We start from the raw sequence: 23,051 nt of genomic DNA, 5'->3' as shown, positions 1-23,051 counted from the left end.
GCCTCACTCATCTAAGTTATCAAGCATTGCTTTTCCATGTCACGTTTTCTTCCGAAAGGTTCTTGTTTGCATCAGAGAATTTCTTCGTCCCTTGTTGAGCGTCACACTTATTCAAACAGTGAATGCATTGTCGGCTGGGATGCTGTTGGACCTGGGCGTAGTTAATGCCAACGAAGCCATCAGATACATAGCCTTCTCCCTCGAGTTTCGTGCTTATGATTACAGCACACTCAAATCCTGACCGTCATCCACTCAGCGACCGCCGCTCACATCGGGAGCTAGATCACTGTATCTATGTTAAACTGACCATCTCTATCCAAACGCACCTCCCACCAACTCTCACGGCAGAACATTCCTCCTGAAGTTTGTGTATACCGACTCCGGGATCTGACCAAGCTCATCTTCGCTGCCACCTCGCAGTTGAAATTTCACTTGATAAATGACACCGAATAATGTGACAAGGCATTACGTCGTACCGACCGCAGATGTGATGTCGGTCAGAGGAATACACATGAAATCTGACATGAGGGTGTCAGGGCCGTGTGCATGCTCGTTGATCTGCCAGAGCTGGAGATGCATGCGCAAGGCAAGAATCGCCAAGATGATAAACTGGAAACTGTATTTGGCGGATGTGTTTTGAGTAGGAATGTGCAGAAGGATTTTAGGAGTGCGCACTTACTCTCGAAACATGACATGGTACTGGTACTGGGTGTGCGAAATATCAATTCCTCAGTAATACAGGGCATGAGTGGTTCACGCACATCGAGGAGCAGCAACGTAAGGACGTCCAAGGCCGAGAAAACTTTCCGAACAAGAACCATCTTCGATGAGCACAGGAAACTTCCTGACGATAGATGCATGTCCTAACTCACACAGACCGCATGCATAGTAGAATATATTATGCTTCACCAGGATGGCGTATATAGGGCCGTTGACCGACCGCCAGCTCTGTATGGCACGTATGAGCGTAAGGGAGAGGAGTCCTGGGAGAGCGTCTGTCAGCGTGCGTCTGTGTATGTCTGCTCCACACGACACACCAAGTTCAAACGCAAACAATATAATACACGGGATGAAGAGGTCGGCACTGCTCGAGCAACCTGTGATGTTCAGGATCGTGCTTGTCGGAACTGTGAAAGTGGAAAGTGAAAGTGTGAATGGCGTTGGAACGCCAACGGGGAGGAGACAGTGCATACATGGGGTGGTGGCATTAGCGGAAAAGGAAGTAATGATGGATGCTACGAGGACAGCCTGACTGGTACATCTATCACGAGCTTGGGTGGAGTGAGGGCATGGAACTCACAAGAAAGCCAGTCAACATGACTGCAAGCACATATCTATCGTTGTTCCAGAGCGCATATGTCCGGAGGACGAAAAAGGCTGGATGAATGTGATCAGGAATGCGCGTATGTCACGGAGAAAGGAGATATACATTCGGAGCAAGTGACTGATATTATGCCGAAAGCTGTGAGAGCGCAGCGCTCAGCAATGATGTGCATACACTATGTCAGGCCATACTGTGATAATGATACATCAATTAATTACAAGTTGCGGTAAATAGTGGGACTCAAAGCAAATTTTGATGCCCGGCTAAAGCTTCATGAAACTCGCTAAACTTTCGCTAAAGCCTCAAACAAACTTGCTAAACCTTTAACAAACTCGGCGAGAGACACGGCAACACAGCAGCATCACAGCGGACTTTGAAATCATACTTGTGAAATTTCGATGGATGTAGAATACATATACAAAAAAATAGCTATTCAAATGACAAGCGAGAGGGGTGGGGGGGATTAAACTAGCTATAACTCATCAAGAGCATTCTCCTGGCACCAGAAAGTGTGCCGCCAGTGCTTTTCGATGGTGGAAGCCCTGGTGTGATGTCAGTGAGTGCCGCTATGAGAGTGGATAGTACATACCAGCCATTTACCTTAGCATAACCCATCATGATGTTGTTGGTAGGGGTCCAAATGATGCACCTGGCAGTGCTGCTAGCAGGATGCAGTCAATGGTTGTCATCAACGAGGTTGCTGGAGGTTGACGACATCAGCAACGCTGATGGCAGCGGAGATTAAAACTCAGATTCAACTTCCGCCGAATCAGTTGGAGATTGGGCAGCTGATAAGAAAATACCCCTTGAATCCTCGTCACTGTGATCATGCCTCGTCCAGCCCTACGTGAAGACCTCCTCAATGCTATTGATAAAGCTACTTTATCACTAGTCAAATTGCAATACCAGAATGCACTCTTGGATGACTGGTCAGACTCTGAGTCTGATACTACTATGGACTGGGACACAGATTCAGACTATGATGAAGATATCAATATGCCTTTTAGCTCACCATCCCCCCCATCTCCGCTGTCCCCATTGTCCCCTCTTTCCAGCAATACGACTTCTCATTCTTCCTCCAGTGATGAATCTGGCACCGATGTTGCTGCACATTACGATAGGCTCCAAGACACTATCACTGCACTTCGTGATGAAGTCAAGAGGGCACGTGTGCTCCACAAGCCAGACGAGCCACCTCCACGAGCACCTCAGCTTCATATGCCGGTTCATCATGAAGAACACCACCCTCATTTGTTTCGGCAGAAACTTCACGTCAACCCAGAGATCTTTGATGATATACTTGATCAGATCTCTGATCACCCTATCTTCCAGAACCAGTCCAACAATCCTCAGCTTCCTGTCTCCATCCAGCTTGTGATTTTTCTCAATTGTGCAGGCCACTATGGGAATGCCATTACTCTCGAGGATGTTGCTCAATGGGCAGGTGTGAGTGTCAGGTCGGTGGTCAATTGCTCTCATTGTGTCATGATTGCAGTATTTGATGTGCATGATCAGTTTATCAGGTTCCCAGCAGCTGACTCTGACAATGCTCACTTGGCTCAGGCATTTGCTGAGTCTCGAACCTGTCCAGAGTGGAGTGGTGGCTTTCTAGCCGTTGATGGTTCAACTATGGACCTTTATGCCAAACCTGGCTTTTATGGTGAGGTGTTTTATGACAGGAAATCCAAGTATTCCCTTGGTTGTCAGGTAATGTGTTTTTCTCTATTATCATCAATAAAAAAATTGATTTAATTCTAGGCTGTCATTCTGCCCCACAACCTCCTGATTGTTGACTATTCTCTTGGTCAACCTGTGAGTGTCCATGATGCCTTTGCTTTTCGATCCACCCGCCTCTATGCAGAGCACGCCGATCTTCTACCAGATGGTCACTGGGTTTGGGCAGACAGTGCATATCCATTGGAGCCATGGTGTATAGCCCCTTTCAAGAAGCCCCGCAATGGACGGTTGATGAAGAACCAGAAAACATTCAACTATCACCTTTCTAAAGTATGATTTTTACTTGGGTGGTTTTTCAGTGAATTCAAATTTATTTAGGTCCGTGTGTGTGTTGAACACACATTTTCTGTTTTGAAGAGACGGTTCCAGTCTCTCCGAGAGCTTCACTTCAATATTCAGTTGGAGAAAGACCTGGAGTTTGCTGTGCAGTGGATTAAGTGTTGTATTATCCTGCACAACATGATCATCTGCTTTGAAACCCATCATCTCCAGCAGGATGGATTATACGAGAGTTCTCTGAAGTGGGCTCATGTAGAGGGTGAAGACTTCATACCTCAAGAGCATGAAGATGCAGATGGTGATGAAACAGTTGGTGATAGGTCATACAAGGGAACTCCAGGCCAGGCTACTCATGCAAAGCTGATGGATCAACTCTTTGACAGTCCTCATTCAAGGGCACAGCGCAGGCAAGGATGAAGGCCAAGAAAGCTCACATTGATCAAGAATATGTGTACTACCAGTAAAGTACTTGTACAACATATGTAACATATGTACCATCAAACAAATGCAGAACAGCAGTGGAATAAAATGAGATATGACAATGATGGTAAAACAAACAACAGCAGCGAAAAAAAAGCATCAGTGATGACAGTGGGACATGATGACAACGACAATGACAATGACAATGATGACAATGATGACAATGATGATGATGATGACAATGATGACGGCGGTGACGACGACAACGAACAACAGCAACAACTCAGTCCCCATCTGAGGCGGGAGGTTTGCTACCCTGCATCAGATGGTGGAACTGGATCTTGAGGCGTAAGTTTTCTGCTTCCTTGTCGAGGACTAAGGAATGTGCCTCATGCACTCGAATATCCGTCTCATGAAGATGGATTTCGGCATCCTTACTCTCCTGCTCGCATTGATGATTGACGGTGGCTTGTGAGGACTCATGTGCACATGTGTCACGAAGCCACTCGTATTTCCTTGCATCACGATGATGGTCGGACTTTGCGTCAAGTTTGCAAGGAAGCGTTGGTGCTTGGAGTCGTGGTGTGACACAGCATCAGACTGGATACTCTTGATCTCGTCAGTTACCTTGTCAACCCGTTCCTGAATATCCAACTTGGCTTTCTTCTTCTTTGAGCCTCCCACACTGGTCGGCAATGATGTCTGAGGAGTGGGACTGATTAAACAGTTGGATGATGAGGACGTGTTGTGAGTTGTTGAAGAAGGGGTTGACATGCTGCGGGATATACCTGATGACACGATAGATGGTGTTTTTCTGTGCCACCCCCCATGACTGGAGGGTCACTGTGCTCCAAATGCTGCACGGCTGTCATAGAAGGACGTCAGTGATTTCTCCGGCACCTCAGCAAGAGGGTTAGGAGGGTCGGGAGGAGGAGAAGGTGATGCTCGTTGACGCTTGTTCCCGGCAGCTCTAGCAGGACTGTCAAGGGTCATGGAGTCATCCTCCAAGTGGCGCAGCACATCCCCAAGGGGGGTGGACAAAGGACCACTGAGATATAGGTTGTCAGTGTCGTCATCAGGATCGTGCATGTAATGGTCCATGTCTGCGTCATTATTGATGTTGTTATCAGGGGGGGGAGGAGCGGCATGCAGAAGATGCAGATCAATCAGAGGATCGTTCAAGTTGTGGGTATCGCCACCGCCAGGAACAGCATTGGGAGGGAGTATAAGGTTGGGGGGCTGAGTGAAGTTGGGGCGTTCAGGTTGGAGGGTGAATGCGCTATGGGATGGCTGATGGGGGGGCTGCAGTTGGGGGGAGAATGTGCTGTGGGATGGCTGAGCATATGGAGGGAGCTGCGGCGGAGCACCAGCCTGAGTGGCACCATCAAAATTTGTTGAGGGACCAGCTCTGCCAGGGCTGCCATGCGGTTGCACAAGCGCATACAAATCACCTGCGTGATCAACCCCTGGCCTGGACGAATGTGATTTAGTTGCAAACGACGGGATTGAGTGCCAGATGCTATCGAGATCAGTATACCATGGCAGTTTGGCGGTGACTTCATCTACAAAGTTAAATCAGCCGAGAAGCATGAAATCAGTACGAACGACTCATCCAGTAAGTTTTTTGAGGTAGTCTCATCAAGCGGCACCACACCAGCACCAGTCGCATTGAACCTACCCTTGCATTTTCTATATTTATTTCTGAGACTTTTCAAATTTTATCAGTGCACATAAGAACAAAAGAAGGAGACTTACGATGTGATGTGGTTTGTGACTGACATGCAGAACTTCTTCGGATCTTGATGGTATGTGGCCTTGTATTTGGTGTGGGTCGCAAAGATGAGCTTGGCAATAAAACCATGTATTTCGTTCTTGTCCTTGCCTGAGGGGGCATCATCAACAGAAGGCATTGCTTTCTTCCCATCGGAATAGAACAGGATGTGACAATCAGGCGGGTGAGTAGTCAGATGATTGATGAGGATTGTAATGAGAGCATGATCTCTTTCCCACTGGATTGTGAGTTTGGGTACGCCTTGAGAGTTTGAGTCAGATTGTCCTTGCGAGGAGGAGGCCGGAGGATTCATTGCCCTTGAGTACAATCCTTGAGCGTTGGCATTGGCTCTAAGCCATGCTGAATGGCGAGCACGTTGGCGAAGTGCAGGCATGGAGTTTGAAACTCCGAAAGCCTGACTTCCAATTGCGGTGCCATGCAGGCTGTGTTCCTTCAACTTTCCTGACACTTTAACTGGGAGTAGAATGATTTAGCCGGGCGTCAAAATTTGCTTTGAGTCCCACTATAGTTTGGTGCTGGCTTGCTATTATCCAATTACTTGAAAATGCATAAACATTCAGACACTTTTTTGAGCCACTGTAATATAATGTTAGAAGTCAGTCAGAATCACTACTAAATTAGGTTAGAAGTAAATACAACCAAATATCTGAATACGCAGCTACATTTCGAGTCATGCCAACTTTACTTTGTCTCTTGAAATCCAACTACACCAACCACAATTTCTTTAAGTCCAATGGAAACCCATTAATTGTCACTACAGTTAATGTTCAACATCACTGCAGCTCATCAATGTATTAACACACCTCTAGACTGGACCATCCACCAATGAACAGCAGCAGCAGCACAGTCTATTATCAAGGTACTACTGTTATTATTTATAAAATTTATCCTGCCTCTGACCTCCCAATCCATCCCTCATTTCCATTGCCACCAGCCTGTAAACAATATTAGCAACAGCAACAGCAACAACAGCAGGTAGCACAGGTATGTTTATTTTTCTTTTTAATTATTCAGCCTCTGACACTCCCAATCTACACCCTCTCATTTCCATCACAGTTACTGCCAGTCCACATTGGTATGCACCCACCATTATGGTCCCAAGGTCACAGCGCCCATTAATGGGCAATATTTTTGCTGCCCTCGGTAATTTGTCTGGCACTACACCATGGGGATTAGCTAAACCTGTAGGGGGATCTTGCAGTTGTCAGGTTAATAAACTTGCTGTAGAGTCAATTCTGAAGCTGAATGAGCATGAGACTCCTATATGGATATGGATGGGATATTGCAGGTAGAAGCCAAGTGGAATTAATAATGACTACAATTGACAGTGCAAGGACATACTGTAATTGTGACATGACAAGTGACTAGGACAATAAACAACACCTTCTCAATCAGTGATGACCCCCATCATACAATCATGGTTGGTTGATTTCCTGTTGTTAATCAGCATACAATATAATACAAATGCCCAGAAGAACTGTTTGATGCAGATGTCAAGGTATAAATGAAAATCTGTCATAGATCTCCATTGTGAGAAAGAAATCCTGAGTAGGTACTAGAGAGCTAGTATGATATTCCTATGAGAGCAAGTATTTCTAGTCGTTCCAAGGGGGTTGCTACTGAGAGATAATCTTCCACATGTTTGTGTGAAGGAGGATATGAGTGAATAGACTTCCAAATGATGTGGATACTTGCAGTGGAGTTGTGTGCAAGGCGAGGATTGCGGATGGGTTGTGGGTGAAGATGTGGGTGAAGATGTGGGCATGTTCTGTGGTGCAATAAGACAGGGGTGCGGTGCAGATCTGATGTGGAGTGTGTGTAGCATGGTATGAGGTAACAGGTAGTGGGTATGACAAGGTAATGGGTTTCAGCAAGGTATGTGGGTCTATGCAAGGTTCATCAGGATTTGTTCTGGGACTCGGAACAAGGTAAAGGCTATATGAACTATCACTAGTTTAAATGCACCAAGGTTTGTGGTCACTCACGCAAGATAGGCAGAACAGGAATCAATTGTGCAAGATAAAGAATGATGTAGCTAATGATAGTGACTCTGGACACCGACTTGGACAGAAGGGATGTAGAGAAGTAAGGAATAGTAAGTCTGTGATAGGTCTATATTATATCATAGTCTGTAGCATATCAGAATGTCATAGGCGGTACTGGAACACACAAGTAAGAGTGTTGTGGGATAGTATGTAAGGAGCTTTTACTGGCCTCATATATGGGAATGCATATGTAAAGGACCTGCAGGTGGTCAAGATAAACAAAAGCAAGCTAATAACACACCAATGGGGATAGACAGACAATGGATGGACATGGTAGGACAAACCAGGCTCTTGTAATGGGATGTGTACATGTGTCATATCCCATACCTCCGGATCTGGAATTCTGGATCTACTCCATTAAAGTCCGGTTCTCTGTCCTGTTGATCTGCCTGGCACTCTGCCTTCATCTCCACACTCACCCCTAACTCCTTTTAGAATAGCTATTGCTCCGGTTACTGGTTATGTCCTTTTCCACTATGCTTACTGATCTGTCCATTCTTACTTCATTTCCAACTTCACTGCTTTGATCTGTTACACTTACTAATAGACTTTCCACATGCTTTGTACATAGCCCTTACCTTTGCTGACTGATTTACTTACATGATACCTACAGTATATAAACTCCTGTAATACTCTGGAACTCCTCAGTTCGAATATCATCTTAGTTCTGCTCATTCCTGCAATCTCCGGACTTGAGTCTCACCTCTTGTCCACCTCCGAGTCTTAGGGGTTAAACCTTAGGACTACTTCTCTGGCTCTACCTTAGGGTAGTCTAACCTCTGTTCTGTTTCTACTCTGGACTTCCGTAGTAGCCTTACTCCATCCCCACATAGTCTTCCGGAGTTCCGCTGAACTCCACCGATGTTTGTCCTCCAGAACTCCCCAGACTTCCGTCGGACTTCCCCTCTGTCCCCTGGAAATTAAAGGGCACGTACTTGGGTAAGGGGCGCAGTGCACAAGCTGAAGCCGAAGCCCTTTGAGTAACCTCTCCCTTGAGCACGACCTTAACAGAAGCACACAGGTGCAAGTGCAACTGTCTACAAGGTATCCAGAGTACCTCAGAGTGTGAACAGGAGTCATCAGACAAGTATGGGAATAATTGGGGATACAGGCCTACAGTGAGGATGATCCTCACACCATTCTTCAGGATGCAGCTGGGAGTACAACATCTCTAGCATCCTGACATCCATCAAATCATCAACTGAAGCCATGTCCCTTACTCATGTGATGATACTGTGATTCAAAGCAATTCTCCTATACTCCTCACTCTGCTGCTGCCAGGAGAAGTGCACCAAAAATTGTCTGAGGCAAATGATCAACTTCAACATTCACAAGTGAGATTCAGAATCAGCCAACTCATACTCTCCAAAAGACCCACTGAGTGAATCATCTGATGAAGACTCAGGCTCTGTAGCCTAAAATCATGATGATTCCATGGACAGTCTGCTGGGGAAGCCTTGCAAGTTGCTGGCAAAAACTGAATTACACCTGTTACCAAGTATGTATAATGAGATTAGTCTTTTTTTTGTTGGAGGCACTAATTCCAAATCAGATTAGAAAATATACCTTGCTCTCGTTGTTCCTCATGATAACATCATATCCTAGCCATGGGCAATTGCAAAATCAGCACTGATCTTAAAGAATGTGCACCAAATCTCTGGAACACAGACTGGGACATCAAGGATATTCACAATGCTCTGGGAGTCTCTCGCACTAGCATTTACCACTGGGAAGCTATTTTTGCAGAGTATGGCACTGTCAACCATCCCCTTTCACCCATGCATGGCCAGCAGCTTCGTATCCTCACTCATGCTCTCATGACAGCCTGTGAGGCACATACTTCAGTAATTTATATATGTAGAACCATGGCTCTGGACATGCAAAAACCTCATAGAATCATGGCCAGCCTGTCCTCAGCTGGTCCATGTAGAACACATGCTGGCCGAATCTGTATTGTCCACTATATGTAATAGATAGGTTAGCACATTGTAAAAGCCAAGGCCATGTAGAACACATGCAGGCCGAACCTATATAGTCCACTATATATAATAGATACCTCAGTATTGGCCTTTGGGGATGTACCCCTGTAGGGTACAGCTGGCCAGATGTAAAGGTATCAACTTGGCCGTTGTGGATGTACCCCTGTAGAGAAGCCTATATCTAAGTCCACTATATAATAAGATATACTAGTTAATGTCATGACTATGTAGAACACATGCAGGCTGAACCCATATAGTCCACTATATAATAGATACCTCAGTATTGGCCATTGGGGATGTACCCCTGTAGGGTACAGCCAGCCGGATGTAAAGGCATCAACTCAATGTCAGCCGTTGTGGTTGTACCCCTGTAGGTCACAGCTGGCCGGATGTAAAATTGAGAACAGTGTATTGGCCGTTGTGGTTGTACCCCTGTTGGGTACATCCGGCCGGGGGTAAAGGTATCAACTCAGTATTGGCCATTCTGGGCATACCCTTGTAGTGTACAGCCGGCCAGATGAAAATCAAGAACTCAGTATTGGCCATTGTAGTTGTACAAATGTAGATCTAAGCTCATAAACTTAACAGTGGTCAACTCAATTGTTTTCTTTCGCTCATCACACAATGTCTACTGGAGGGCACACCACAACAGGTCATTTCGACTTGACAACAGCATTAATGGAGTTTACTTTGGTTAATTTTAAGCTTAAGGTAAATTTGGAGGCTTGCATGGAGAGGTGTTCTTTGGCCAATACTGTGGGGATAAATGTGTACTGGCTGGCCATACCCTATAGTAGGTATACCCCCACCGGCCACAACCATGGTAATAAATGTATGTTGGCTGGCCATAGCCTATGGTAGGTATACTCCCACCAGCCACAGGCAGTTGTGATAATTCTGTATTGGCCAGCCAAGGTCCTACATGATGATAATCTCTGCAGGCTGGTGATATTTTTCTTATATTACAGTAAAGTCACAAGTGGTATTTTGACTAACTAAGAAGAACTAAGCATACTACACATTATCTAGAAATTTCGCATTTTTCTTGGTAGGTTGCCTTTCCCTTGTAGAATGTCAAATTTCAGCCTTGACTGGCTTCTTGAACTTGATTGAAGAAACCTTAGGCTCAGTCTTAGCCCTTTTGGAGTTTCGAGAGGGGATTTGGGTTCCAGATCTCTTCCTCCTAGTCTGCTTCACTTCAACCACCACTGCCTCCTCCTCCTCCTCCTCCTCCTCCTCCTCCTTCTCATCCTCCTCCTCTGCCTCCTCCTCCTTGTCCTCCTCCTCCTCCTTGTCCTCCTCCGCCTCCTCTACCTCCTCCTCCCTTGTCCTCCTCCACCTTGACTTCAGCTTCCTTCTCCTCCTCCTCCTGCTCCATCTCTATGTCCTGAACCTCCAACTTGTCCCTCATATCCAACTCAATGATGGCAACTACAGAGGCCAAGACATCAGGTACTGCCTCCCTCAGGAGAGGTACGACTGAGACATCCAAGATGGAGTTAGCAAGGTAGGCAGGGGTATCTGAAGAAGCCTCATCTTCCTCATACTCAATCACACGACCACACTCCCTGAAGAGCATACCCAATCCTAACACCACAGAGACAGCCGATGTTGCATTCGAGATATTGGCCTTCCCAAGTTTGGTTAGGGTGGCTTTCAGCATCATCCGAGATTCATGAATGTCCTTTGGAAGATAACGATGCTTCCAAGACCATTTAGCCCAAGAGGGCAAGTCACCATGGTCCTTTAATTGAATCTTTAGAATGGTGAGTATCCAATCAAAAATTCAAGTTACTCACCATCTGTTTAGAGGATTTTGATGAATCCTTAGTGGCATGCGCCAAATCATAAGTGGTGTCCACCAATTCAAGGTAGTTGTCATCCATGCTGAAGCCTCATAAAAACACCCAACGTTCATCATAGACCTTATTGAAGAGGATAGAGGCAGGGGTGTCACCGGCACCGGCCGACACATTCCTACCCTTTGCAGAATGTGAGCTAGCCAAGCCCAACTCTTCTTCGTCCGAAATTTCTACGTAGTCCATCTTTTTCTCTTCTTTCCCTCTTCTTTCTCAGCTCTGTCCATCCTCTTATCACCCTTCTTTGCATTTATGAAAATGACCAGCTTCTTGCTTGCAATACTACATCTCTCCCAATGGTGCCAGAGAGAATTTACATCCTCTGACCTCATGTGCAAAGGGTCTCTCACCACCAATGTCTCAGGAACACAGGTAGGGTCCAGATAGTGAGCACAGTTATTGACAATCTGCCGCCAAGGCACAGGTTTATTACTCTGCGTGAAGGCCTCTATAGACCAACAAATCAATCAAGTGTAAGCTAATTAAAGCTTCAAACTTACTATACGAAGCAAGGAAAATGTTTCTAATCAAATACTGTTGTCCCCTGAGAGCCACACCCTCACGAGAAGGGAGCTTTGCATATCCTTCTTCGTCCAATATAAGTTCTGGTTCAGCTGCACTGGTGTCTGAATCATCTATCTCTAATTCTTCGAGATCTTGAGCTGTAGGATCTGTTTTATTAATGAAAAAACATGAGTCTATACCAAATACGACAAGTAGAATATAAAATGTACAGAATTCAGCCTTGGACCATTCTGCAAAGAAATCAAAACCTGTTGAAGACCACTCCTTGATACTGTCAGAGTTGACAGAAAAACTTTTCTTGCTACTCTGCGGTTTGGATTCATGCCTAAATGTTACTATTAGTCTGGCAAATGATATAGGTAATACCAAAACTGACAAGGTAACAGCCAAGGACTTATGGGCCTTCTTCTTGTGACTGACTAGCATTACAACTCGGCAACCCATGGTACAGCGTAGTTCCTCCGAAAAATCTTCAAGCTTTGTCTTGAGATTATTCTTCCGATAGCTTTGAATTAAATCAGCTTAAATTGAACATCCTATATGACCGACCACTTACACAGCCTGAATATCCTCAGGCGCACCCTCTTTGTTCCATTTCTCCATTGCATCTTTAACCTCTTTCTCTTGCTCAGCCATCATCTTCCTAAACCACTCTCTGGCATGTCCCATCCTATGCTTGATGGACTCACCCAATCCTTTCCTCGCCCTCTCGGCCTTGTCATAGTCATTGATCTCTTCCTTGAACAACTTCTGGGCGACATCCCACTCATTGCATTCTTTCTTGTAGAATAGTGCAGTTTTCGGACGTGCAGCTGCTTCTCTTTCCTCCGACGTCACAACATGGTCATCCTCCACATCTGGCTCAGCTTCTTTATCTGACTTCTCAGAGTCTGAGTCTCAGTTGATAATCTCGTAGTAATACATTCAAATAGCCTGTACATAAAAATAAATATTGAAGAACTTAATTATCCAGAACTTATTAAGTACCTTTTTCAAAGAACTAGGCAAGGTCACTCCAGGATGATCCCCATGAGCTTTACGGATAGCATTTTTGACTTTTTACCACACGAGAACAATGTGTTGGAGAATCTTTGTTGGACCGGAATTCCTGCTCATGCTGATCAAGAATAGATTTGAACTTCAGAATCCATTGGGAAGACATAATCTGGAGTGTATACAAATGTCAAGGATTGAGATTTAGTAGGTAGACAGACAGGTAGTGTATGATGTGGACGGCCGCAAACCAACATGGTCATGTGATTGTGTTTGACCTGTAATATTTGCTATATACGGACAAGCCTTCTATCAAAGCGCTACAGGCAAGCAAGAGCGGAAATCATGATTCTAAGTAGATTTTCTACTAACTACAAAACTGCTAAGATCAATGGTAAAAAGTAAGTGGCAGTCACAAGCAGATCTCAATCCAACTGGAAATACGAGTTTTGCCTGGTACAAGCACCCTTGAGTTTGCTGGAGGGCTAAACACAAAACCCCTCCTGCAATTTTCACCCTTGCACTCAAATGAATATTCCTTCTGGTGATTAGCAGAGGTCCAAGCGTCTACCAGACCACAGTCAGGGCACTGCAGTGGCAGGAAGTTGCCCCAGGGGTGGAGGTGAGAATGAGTCCAGCAGTATCTGAAAACGTCAACAGAGTTGATGTCATGCTTCAACAACAAAAAAATGTCTGAATGACGGCCGAGTTTGTAGGATTGGCCAAGCATGTCAGGGAATGCTTGTTGAATGGAGAGATGCTGGATGAGGATGAGCTTGCAGAAAGCAAGCAGGAGATGCGTGGAGAAACTCGGTTGAAAACCGATAGCATTGAATGCTATGGCGGCCGAAATGCCATGACTATTTTAATTAAAAAAAGTAGTGTTAGTCCTGAGCAAGAAATGAGCTGAAGTACTTACTGTGCAACCGAAACACGCAAATTTGCGAAGGATTCCAGATTGTTGACCAGCGCCCCACAAGAAAAGAGCCAAAGGAATGACTCCGGCACCTTATCAATGAGAACCTGCCATGGTCCAAGAATGATGGCCAAAAACTATAACCAAATGAGAAATGCAAAGATGAAAACAAAAACACGTACATCATGAACCAGAGTCGCAACATAAGTCTTTCTTTCATACCCTACAAATGGGTCTCCAGACGAGTTGTCAGTATGGTTAGATATACCGAAGACCACGCGGCTCCATGCAGTACTAGATAGTTTGCCCACCAGGGCCACCATGCTATCTTGGTATGTCCTGACCTTGGAGGCGGTGCCGATATTGAAAGTTACCTTGTGGTACTGCATGCCAGCATGAGGAAAGTAGGGCAACAAAAATTGATGCGTGAGTTCGAATGAGCTACCTGTTGGTATCAGTAGTCGACCAGGGTGAGATGAATGAAGAGGAGGGTGTCGGAAGAGAGCTGTGATGTGATGTTCATCTTGAGGGCAGCGCAGGATGGGGAGGAACAAGTCCAGTACCAGCTTGGTGTTCCTATAGAATCCCTTTGTATGATAGTCAGTATATACATAAATAAAAAAAGACTTCAGAACTCACAAAATAAGGCACCAATGCATTGCCAGCCTTGGCGCTGTCCTGTAACATGACAGCAGATACAATGAAAGGTGACATGGGGCACACAGACCACCTGTGCGAACACCAGGGGAATCATGACACAGTGAGTGCAGACGACGCATGGACATTTGTCACACAAGAGCAGGAACTTGTCATCTACAGAACTGTCCCTGCAAATAATGCAGAACTGATAGGATAAGTTAAATGTTCCATAAAGATATAAATAACACTCACATCATTGTGCTGAAAGCCTTCACAAACTTCTACGGCATCCTGATGCCCAACAGCCAAACTATTTCCATCTCCACCTATCAACAACTTCACCTGCCCTGCTGATCCGCCAGTGGCCTTGCACGCTGTTTGTTTCGTTTGGACCATGGACATGTCAAAAGTGAATAAGAGGTGTGGGGAAAAGGACAATGGAAATAGGAAAGCTGGATTTGAAAGAATAGACAGGAAGGGTGTGTTTGTGTGGACTTAGAGATTGTGGACACGTTCTGAACAATGGCCAAACAATAACAAATATGAATGTGTGGCACACTGAGTCTCAATTTGTTGTGGAACAAACAGTTGCAAAGTGACACGTTTATCACAGCCAAGTTCAACTTCCCACGGTTCAACTTTCTGTCCACAACGTCTATCACAATCCTCTCCTTGTTCTCTCCTTGTTCTATCATTGTTCTATCTATTGACTGCGACTTGAAGGTTATCTTTGGATCCTTGCAGGGGCTGCAGCCCTGCAAGGACCCAAAGGTTCTCTCTCAAAGTCATCTCTGAATACAGTAAGTGGCTTTCCTTCACTCTTTTACTTACTGACTTTGCCTTTTCAGAACTTTGGATACATGTAGTGCAAGTAAGTAAATCCTTTGACCATCCCCATATGCTAACCTTGTTGTTTTAGACTCTCATTTGTCCTTACCAGCGTCTCTTTGCTATACTGATGGCTTTTTTTCTTTAGGCTTACTTCTTATTCTGACTGTCTGCCTCTTCTGATGCCATCTGATGGTGAGTGACTGATCTCTCTTTCCTATTACTGATGGTCTTTGTCTTTAGATTTTTCTCTTATTCTTATGGTGTCTCTCTGACGCCGTCTATGATGGTGAGTGGTTGATCTTTGTCTCATAATAACTGATGTTTTTTTTTCTAGACATAACTCTATGGGTCTGGGGGCTCAACTTTATGTGGTGCATTTGATTGTGCTTTTGGTGCCCCAGTTTGAGTGAGTCCCTTCTCCTTCCAACAATTTTCTGACTGATTCACTCCCTGCAGATGATCCAGTGATTCCACCGCATTTTTAAGCTAAGTGTTTCACCTCATCTCATTCACCATCTAACATTTCAAATGCAGAACATCTTTGTAGTTACCTTACATTATTTTTTATTACCTACTTCTCTATTGGAACCAAGACTTGGGTGAGGAGGGCCCCCTCATTCAAGTTTTGCATCTCCCCTTTGATTTCTTGTAAATTTTGTAGTCAACTCAAACTGTCTTAAACTAGAATTTTCCTTGTTTGGCACAAATGGATGTTTCCTTTAGTTAAATTTTTGCTGGCTGAAAAAGTCATGTGATTGTGTGAATTGAACTTTGGTGAGCTAGTGCTGCGCTGTGTACAGTGAATACACTGGCATGAATATCCTTATGTCGCTAAGCCCAGTACTATTACAGCTCTTTGCATAAAGGATGGCACTGGCGTGAAATTTTCGTTCAATTAGGAAATGTTAGACTTAGTGAAATTTTGCTCATTGTACACTCGTGTCCCCTGTAATTCATTATCATCATGCCATTTATGACTATTCCTGCCTCCAAAAAACAAAAGAGCCTGCTAGAGCATGACAGTGACCTTGATTCCAATGGGTCCAATGAGGATGATATTCGAATGAAAGAACTTTCAGAGGAAGAGGAACCTGACTCTGATGACAACAGCGAAGATGACGAGCTTGAGCAGTCCCAGCCCATAAAGATCCTTACACCACCTCTGACCATGTCCAAAAAGCGAAAGCATGGAACTAAAACCTGTGACTGATGATCCCTACTACATGGATGTCTACCAGGTGTCCGCTCATCTTTTGATGTCTCGTCAATAAATCCCAACTCTGATGGATCATACTGAGCCATGCATGTGATGAACGCAGCACGGAGAGTCTCATTGTGTTCATTGGCAATGCACTTGAGTTTCTTGTAGCTCACATCAGCACGTTTGAGCTTGTGGAAGATTGTCGTGAAATGGACAGATATGAATTGGTTTGTCATGAGGAGGTGCATGAGCTCATCCAAAAAATAGTCAGGATTCTGCCTTACAAGGCGAAGCAGGCAATCAATATCTTCATGATCAAGAGCACACAGACGACCACACATTGCTGTGTTAGGCTGATGGTCCATGACATCACTGGTTTCATGCCAGAGCTTCAAAATCTGAAACCAAGTGCATCTGGAAAATCCGCAGCAATCTAGGATATCACGAAGGCTTAGAAGGTTCTGTTCATAGAGTCGGATTGCCGCAAGTTTCACATCACAACTGATCTTGCAAAATCCCATGTTGCCAAGATGATAATATAAGGGTAGTATGAGCGTACATGAGCAAAATCTAACATTTCTCTTGTTTGAGCCGCCATATGCATCTATGACGGAAATTTGAACTATATCAAATAGGATGGGGAGCAAATTAAATTATGTAAGCTGTATCTTAGATCTCCTCCAAATAAGTAAAATCCTGTGTCACATGACAGTTCGGATCAAGTGAAAATTTAAAGGTTTGAGCCGAGAAACTGCTTGATCCAATCATCTACCATCCTGTTGCCATGTCAAACACAATGAACATTGAGTCATTGAAATTGCATCAGTTACTCACTTCTAAAATAGATGAAATCATGAAATTGGATCCCTCTGCACCACCAGTTATCAAGGATGGTGTTCTTCAGTCTCATCTCTTGCAGAAGACTAGATGGGTACTTATTCCATTATTTTGACACTCTTACTTATTAGTCTAGGTTGAGGCTCCACTTACGGCTAAAATCCTGCAGGTCAAGTGAGCCAAGGACCGATTATGACCGACCAACATCCTCAATTTCAGACTATGAAATTGAGCGCACTGCCCTCACTATTGCCCATGCGATCTCGAACCCTTGTATGTAATCACTTGAGAGAAAAAAAAAACTTAAGTGTGTGAAAATAGACACTGTTCTGTGGGATGTAGATCGGTATGCTGATATGGTCAAATGTTCCCCTGTTCAGACAAAAGGATCAGAGCAACATGCGAAGCTTCAAAAATATTTTGGCATAACCAAGATAGGAAAAATTGATGAGCCGGCTACAATTGTGGACTGCCACAGAAAGATTTTGGTCTGGTTCCTCCCTGACATTTTGTCTCCTTGCCGTATTGTAAGATTCTAGCCCCAAGATATAGATCATTGGAGCTAATTAATGTAACAGAATTTTATTAATAATACTACCTTGGGACTTCGAGACCTTCTCCTTGGAACAATTCCCAATGGATCAGATGCTAACCAAAAACCATCCTGGCGTTCCCATGGCTTCCTTGTACCAGAGGGAGGGGGGATATTTGGGGCAGGATGAGTCACTGTGTCCCCTGCTTATTTCATGCAACAACATGAGGTAAAACATAATTTACATTTGAGGATTTATTGAGAATCTGATTGTGATTAAATGAATCAGAGGCTTGTGGATCCATTGGTGACATCGGCATCATACTCCTCTGACTCAGTCCAAAATTGGCTAGCGGACATGTCAAACTTGGAATATTTCTGGAATGCCATAACCGCAACCATAGCACCCAAGCTATTTCAGGCAGGCTATGACTCAATCTCAAAGGTGTTAAGTAAAACTCAGCAGTCTAAAAAGTCAGTTTCAGTTTCTCAGTGGCCCTCCATTTTTTCAGAATTGGAAGTCATTTCAAACCGGATGACTTTGAGTCATCGGGACCCTGGTGGGGCTCCATCCCACTATGACATGCTGGTTAGTTTGGGTATTGAGCATGATGCCATATTATCTATTGAAGACCTGGAAGCCGAATTGGTTTATTCCCCTGGGACAATGACCTATATTGCTGGCAGGGTGAGAGTTTATTATTTCTTCACTTACAACAGTAGCTTATCTTGATATGAAGGTTCTGCAGCACTCAGTCCATCACTGGAATACAGGGGAACATTATGACATTGCTCATTTCATGAAGGATAAGGTACAAGATAGGGTAGGGGTTCCCAGGCCTGCATTTCCACTTCAGACAGAATTTTTGCTTTATTGGGAACTGATAAGGGGGTCAAGCAGCCAAAGAAAAGATTGAGGCACAAAGTTGTGGGAGAGGATAATCTGGAAGGAATGGGTCAGGGGGTAAATAAAAGATTAAGGTCAAATTAGTCACTATTTTAGCGGTCCCTTGGCTGGTTAGGCTAGTTTTGTCTACCTAGTGAACTTTGAGGATTTTTCCCAATTTTTCTATCATTCATGTCATCTAAGAGAAAAACTTGTCTCAAGTCTAGGTCTTTCTCCTACAAAGAAAGAGGCCAACTATCCCAAAGAAAGGACCCGGATGTTGTTTATGTGACTCACAAAAAAAAGAAGGAAAAAAGAGGAAGCCTATCTGGGTTGAGGCCTGTGCTGATAGTTCCTATGACATTTCACAACAGGAGACATCAGCATCCTGTAGTCCACAGAAAAGAACAAAATTCAATCTTCAAGAACTGGGAGGAGTTCCAGAAGACTTGGACAGAGAGCTTGAGGGAGATTTTAGTTTGAAATTTGTCAGACGACAAACAAAAGTACGTCCATCCAACAAGAGAGAAATGACACTGCTCACTAGGTTGAAACAAAGACTCAGAATAACTTCATTGAAGATTATCTTATCTTCTGTCAACTATACTTGGACATCATCCTGGAGTCCAAAAGTATCATCAATGGAGGAACCTGTGAGTCTTGCCAAAGCACAGAAGGATTCTTCTGTTGCTTGACTTGCAGTGGTGAGCATGGATGGTGCTGAACATGTGTCCTCAAAGCCCACCAATCATTACCATTTCATAAGCTACAACAATAGAATGGAAAGTTCTTCAAGGACTTATCGCTCTCAGAGCTTGGGTATATCTGGTATATGGGTCATGGAGGTCAGCCATGTCCGTGGTCTCAAGAAGCCATGCATGATTGGGAAGATGTCCATGAGTGTGTAGACTGGACCGAAAATAATCCTGGAGTTAATACATTCACTGAACCAACTTCGACAACCACTCCCTTGATTATTATACATTCCACAGGAGTATTTATCCACAACGTACAGTGGTGTCATTGCCCTGGATCCTCAGTCCATCAACAGCATCTACATTTGCTCAAAGCATGATTGTTTCCTGCCAGTACATCTCAGTCCTCGAACCGCCTTCACCTTTGATATCCTGGACCATTTTCTCATTGATGCCCTTGAATGCAAGACAGTCTGCTATGAGCTTCTTTCAAAAGCTTCGTAGGCTTACAAACAATGCTTTCCCAGACTCTGTCCCAGTCAGTTATTGTGTCTACAATGGTGTCTATTTTAATTTACTGAACCATTCAATTGGCAGGATCGTTACTGTGAATTGATGAGGGCGTCTCAACAATGGAGGGATTTAATGAATCGGAAACAATTTGGTTTCGGGCATGATACTGAGGTAAACCCAGGGACTGGTGATCTGGCTCTGTTTTGTGCAGCCTGTCCACAGCCTGGAATCAATATGCCAGTTGACTGGCAGGACCATTATGAAAGGTAAGCAATATAATTATGTTTTGGGCATCATAGGTCGTCTTGGATTTGTATCATAAGGCTGGTGTCTGGTGAATACTGGCCGGATGCCTTCTACATGCACACTATATGGTCTGGCCGATATTGGCTGCCTATAATGTACCCCCAAGGCCAGCCAACCAGTCGTTCATATCTCAATATTTATGCAGTACAGTTGACATTTTTCTAAACAGCTGGCTAGTTATGCAGAGATATGTAGTGGATGGCAACTTCACCGCTCAACACATCAATATGAAACAACCACACCTTGATGTCACTCTATCGGATGGCCTAGGGTATATGGTAACAGACGCTGATTACCAGGCTCATTTATCTTCAGCCAAGGAGACCAAGGAGGTACATTCAAGTAGGGGTTTTAATTTGTCTGCACCTTTTGACCAGATATATACCAGCGGTCCTCTTGCAGCAATCACCGTGCTGTTAATGCAGCAAACACAAATTGGAGTAATCTTCGTGCAACCGGAGTGGCTGTGATTGCTTGTGCACATCATGGATGCTTTGTTCCTCACACTGTGGTGGATTTTCAGAAGGGTGAACAGTAGGTTCTATATTTTGTTTAACAAGTATATTCCTAAGTTCATGCACATTTCTAGTCATATGAATGTCGACTACTCAATCTGCAATGCTATAAATTATCATTCCGATAATATTGAAACCTCCTTGATCATCTATGATATAGGGTGTCAGTGGTGTATACATTTCAAAGATTGTATCAACAACTCCCCAGGATTATCACTCCCTGAAAAAAGTCGGATTCTGACAGGTGTTGGTAAATTCCATCTCAGCGCCCACAAACTTCCCTGCTTTGCAAGATTTAGTCTTAACTTCATTGAAGGAGCGGGACAAGTTGATGGAGAAATTATGGAGACTCTTTGGGCACCTTTCAACAAAATATCACCCACTGCACATTCAATGAGTCAATATCATCAACAAGAAATATTAGATGATCACATGAGGGACTCGAACTGGAAAAAAATGGTTGGAATTGGTGAGTAACCCTTTTAATATCACATATACATAATTAAATATTTCTGTCAGTTAGGATGCTCTTAAAAAAACATAAACGGGCTGTCAAGGGTATCAATGATACCAAGCTTCCTTTTGACGAGCTTACACATACTTTGGACCCTGAAAAAATTGCTATATGGGAAAATGATGAGAAGATGGCAATGGAACTGTGGGGAGATCATCTTGATATTTATCAATTGAAGATTGACAAAGGTAAATCCCCTTTTTTTCATCAAAACATATGACTAATCCAATTCTCAAGCCCCTACAATGGCCGAGATCCAATTAACATTAACAGAATCAGAGACTTCAGATATAGAAAGGCCTGGATCTATTCTTTGGATCATTCAAGGTATTAATCTAGAAGACTCCCAGTACATTGTCTTCATATTTGGTAAAGTAAAATTAAATAATCATAAATCAGGGATGGATTACGTTCAGATGTTCGTCGGCTCCCACATGATGCCACTGCCACTCAGAAGGCTGCTCTTCAAGAGAAACGGCTGAAACTAGCTGTCCGAATTACCAAATTTCATGAGATTGCAGATCAAATGATGGAGGGAGTAGAATTGGATTGGGGTACAGTCCATGTTGATGACCCTCGATTTTGCATGGCAGAAGCTGATGAACAAGCTTGGGAGGTTTCAGATGAAGACGATTCAGAATTGATTGATAAAGAAATTCTGGCAGAAGATATGGTCATCTGGATGCTGTCATCATTGACTCATGAATGTGCTAATGTGCTTGGTCTAGCCAAACTGCAGGAAGAAGAATTAGCCTTGAGAAAAGGTCAAGCTAATGATTGTCTGGAAAAGATCCGATTGGCTCTTGGCCAGAAGGCTGTCATATATCGTCAATACTTTCAAAGTGCAGATTCTGTTTGGACTGGCACAAGGTCAAAGCAGGATGTTCAAAGGTGCAGCCTCAAAATCGAGAAGTTGGTCAGAAGCTATCAAAGGGTGAGATCTGCGATGGAAAGGCTTGGCATGGATCAACACAATCTGGTAAATATTTATCAAGAAATATTGCCAGAACAACTTACTGTCAACAAGGATGTCATTGAAGAGAATAGATTTGGACAAGGGTCTGACAAGCTGGCATGGTTTTGGAGGGTTGACAGTGCTCATAAGAGTCAACAACATGCTTGGATGGACGAATGTGAGGGCTCTTGTCTATCCAAAAAATTAAACTAACAGTATTCTGTCAGTCTATAGGGTTAACTGGCTAAAAGCAAAGGCGAGGTGGAGGAGGTGGGAAGAAGAGCTGACATTAACAAGACATGAAATGCGGTGGACCATAAGTTGGTTTCATCATCAGAAGAGCCAATGGCTTTGGCAGTCCATGGAGGCTATGAAGTCTGGTCATCAAGCCTATGGCCACAGACAGGTGCTGTTGTGGCAAATGTTTGCAGAGGATGCAGAGGACAAGTTCAAGGATCATAAGTTGTAGTACAATAAACTTTACCTTACTGAGTAATGATGGCCAATATTGCTCTGTAGGACATAGGTTCCACCTGGCTGGGCAGTGTCTAAAGCTCTGGGCCGGCCAGTATTTTGTTGTGGGACATAGACTCTACCCGGCCGGTCAAAGTCCAAAGCTCTGTAGGCTGGCCAATATTTCTCTGTAGGATGTAGACCCTACCCGGCCGGTCTGTATCCATATTGATATTGGTTTGGAGGGTAATCTCTGTAAACTTGTCCAGTTCTATGCAATGTACAAAGGGTCTCCAATGTACCAT

General features: G+C 44.1%; 4 protein-coding genes across 4 annotated transcripts; 1 reads left to right on the top strand and 3 right to left on the bottom strand.

Moving 5' to 3' along the window:
* Positions 1-67: 67 nt before the first annotated feature.
* EDB91DRAFT_386942 (uncharacterized protein) lies at positions 68-1,633 on the bottom strand. Its single transcript, XM_041327078.1, has 8 exons — positions 1,430-1,633; positions 1,301-1,377; positions 1,194-1,248; positions 1,038-1,127; positions 873-983; positions 762-802; positions 680-705; positions 68-616 (listed from the first exon to the last, which is right to left on the bottom strand). Exons 1-8 carry the CDS (start codon positions 1,494-1,496, stop codon positions 466-468), a joined length of 618 nt encoding a protein of 205 aa, XP_041176888.1. The 5' UTR covers positions 1,497-1,633; the 3' UTR covers positions 68-465.
* A 2,410-nt stretch (positions 1,634-4,043) lies between these two features.
* On the bottom strand, positions 4,044-5,925 carry EDB91DRAFT_1248823 (uncharacterized protein; the record flags this gene model as incomplete). Its single annotated transcript, XM_041322982.1, has 6 exons — positions 4,044-4,202; positions 4,250-4,475; positions 4,549-4,625; positions 4,661-5,322; positions 5,439-5,467; positions 5,516-5,925. The coding sequence occupies 6 exons, from the start codon at positions 5,923-5,925 to the stop codon at positions 4,044-4,046; spliced, it is 1,563 nt and encodes a 520-aa protein (XP_041176887.1).
* A 4,725-nt stretch (positions 5,926-10,650) lies between these two features.
* Positions 10,651-14,583, bottom strand: EDB91DRAFT_1082404 (uncharacterized protein; the record flags this gene model as incomplete). Its single annotated transcript, XM_041315489.1, is given in 12 exon segments — positions 10,651-10,896; positions 10,916-11,332; positions 11,376-11,463; positions 11,613-11,883; positions 11,936-12,106; positions 12,170-12,285; positions 12,337-12,465; positions 12,517-12,850; positions 13,398-13,813; positions 13,873-14,006; positions 14,052-14,252; positions 14,509-14,583. 12 exon segments carry the CDS (start codon positions 14,581-14,583, stop codon positions 10,651-10,653), a joined length of 2,598 nt encoding a protein of 865 aa, XP_041176886.1.
* Positions 14,584-18,267: 3,684 nt separating this feature from the next.
* Positions 18,268-22,762, top strand: EDB91DRAFT_1082403 (uncharacterized protein; the record flags this gene model as incomplete). The annotated part of the gene is made up of 18 exons (XM_041315488.1): positions 18,268-18,383; positions 18,504-18,597; positions 18,650-18,721; positions 18,799-18,873; positions 19,170-19,301; positions 19,343-19,448; positions 19,498-19,640; positions 19,885-20,028; positions 20,088-20,269; positions 20,303-20,404; positions 20,479-20,641; positions 20,698-20,843; positions 20,899-20,987; positions 21,069-21,293; positions 21,344-21,526; positions 21,576-21,707; positions 21,755-22,471; positions 22,521-22,762. 18 exons carry the CDS (start codon positions 18,268-18,270, stop codon positions 22,760-22,762), a joined length of 3,063 nt encoding a protein of 1,020 aa, XP_041176885.1.
* Positions 22,763-23,051: the final 289 nt, after the last annotated feature.

This window comes from Suillus paluster (assembly GCF_016628075.1).
Source record: "Suillus paluster strain FC165 chromosome Unknown EDB91scaffold_28, whole genome shotgun sequence".
NCBI lineage: Eukaryota > Fungi > Basidiomycota > Agaricomycetes > Boletales > Suillaceae > Suillus > Suillus paluster.
Note: the sequence above shows the minus strand (reverse complement) of the source record. Positions and strands in the feature narration are given on the sequence as shown.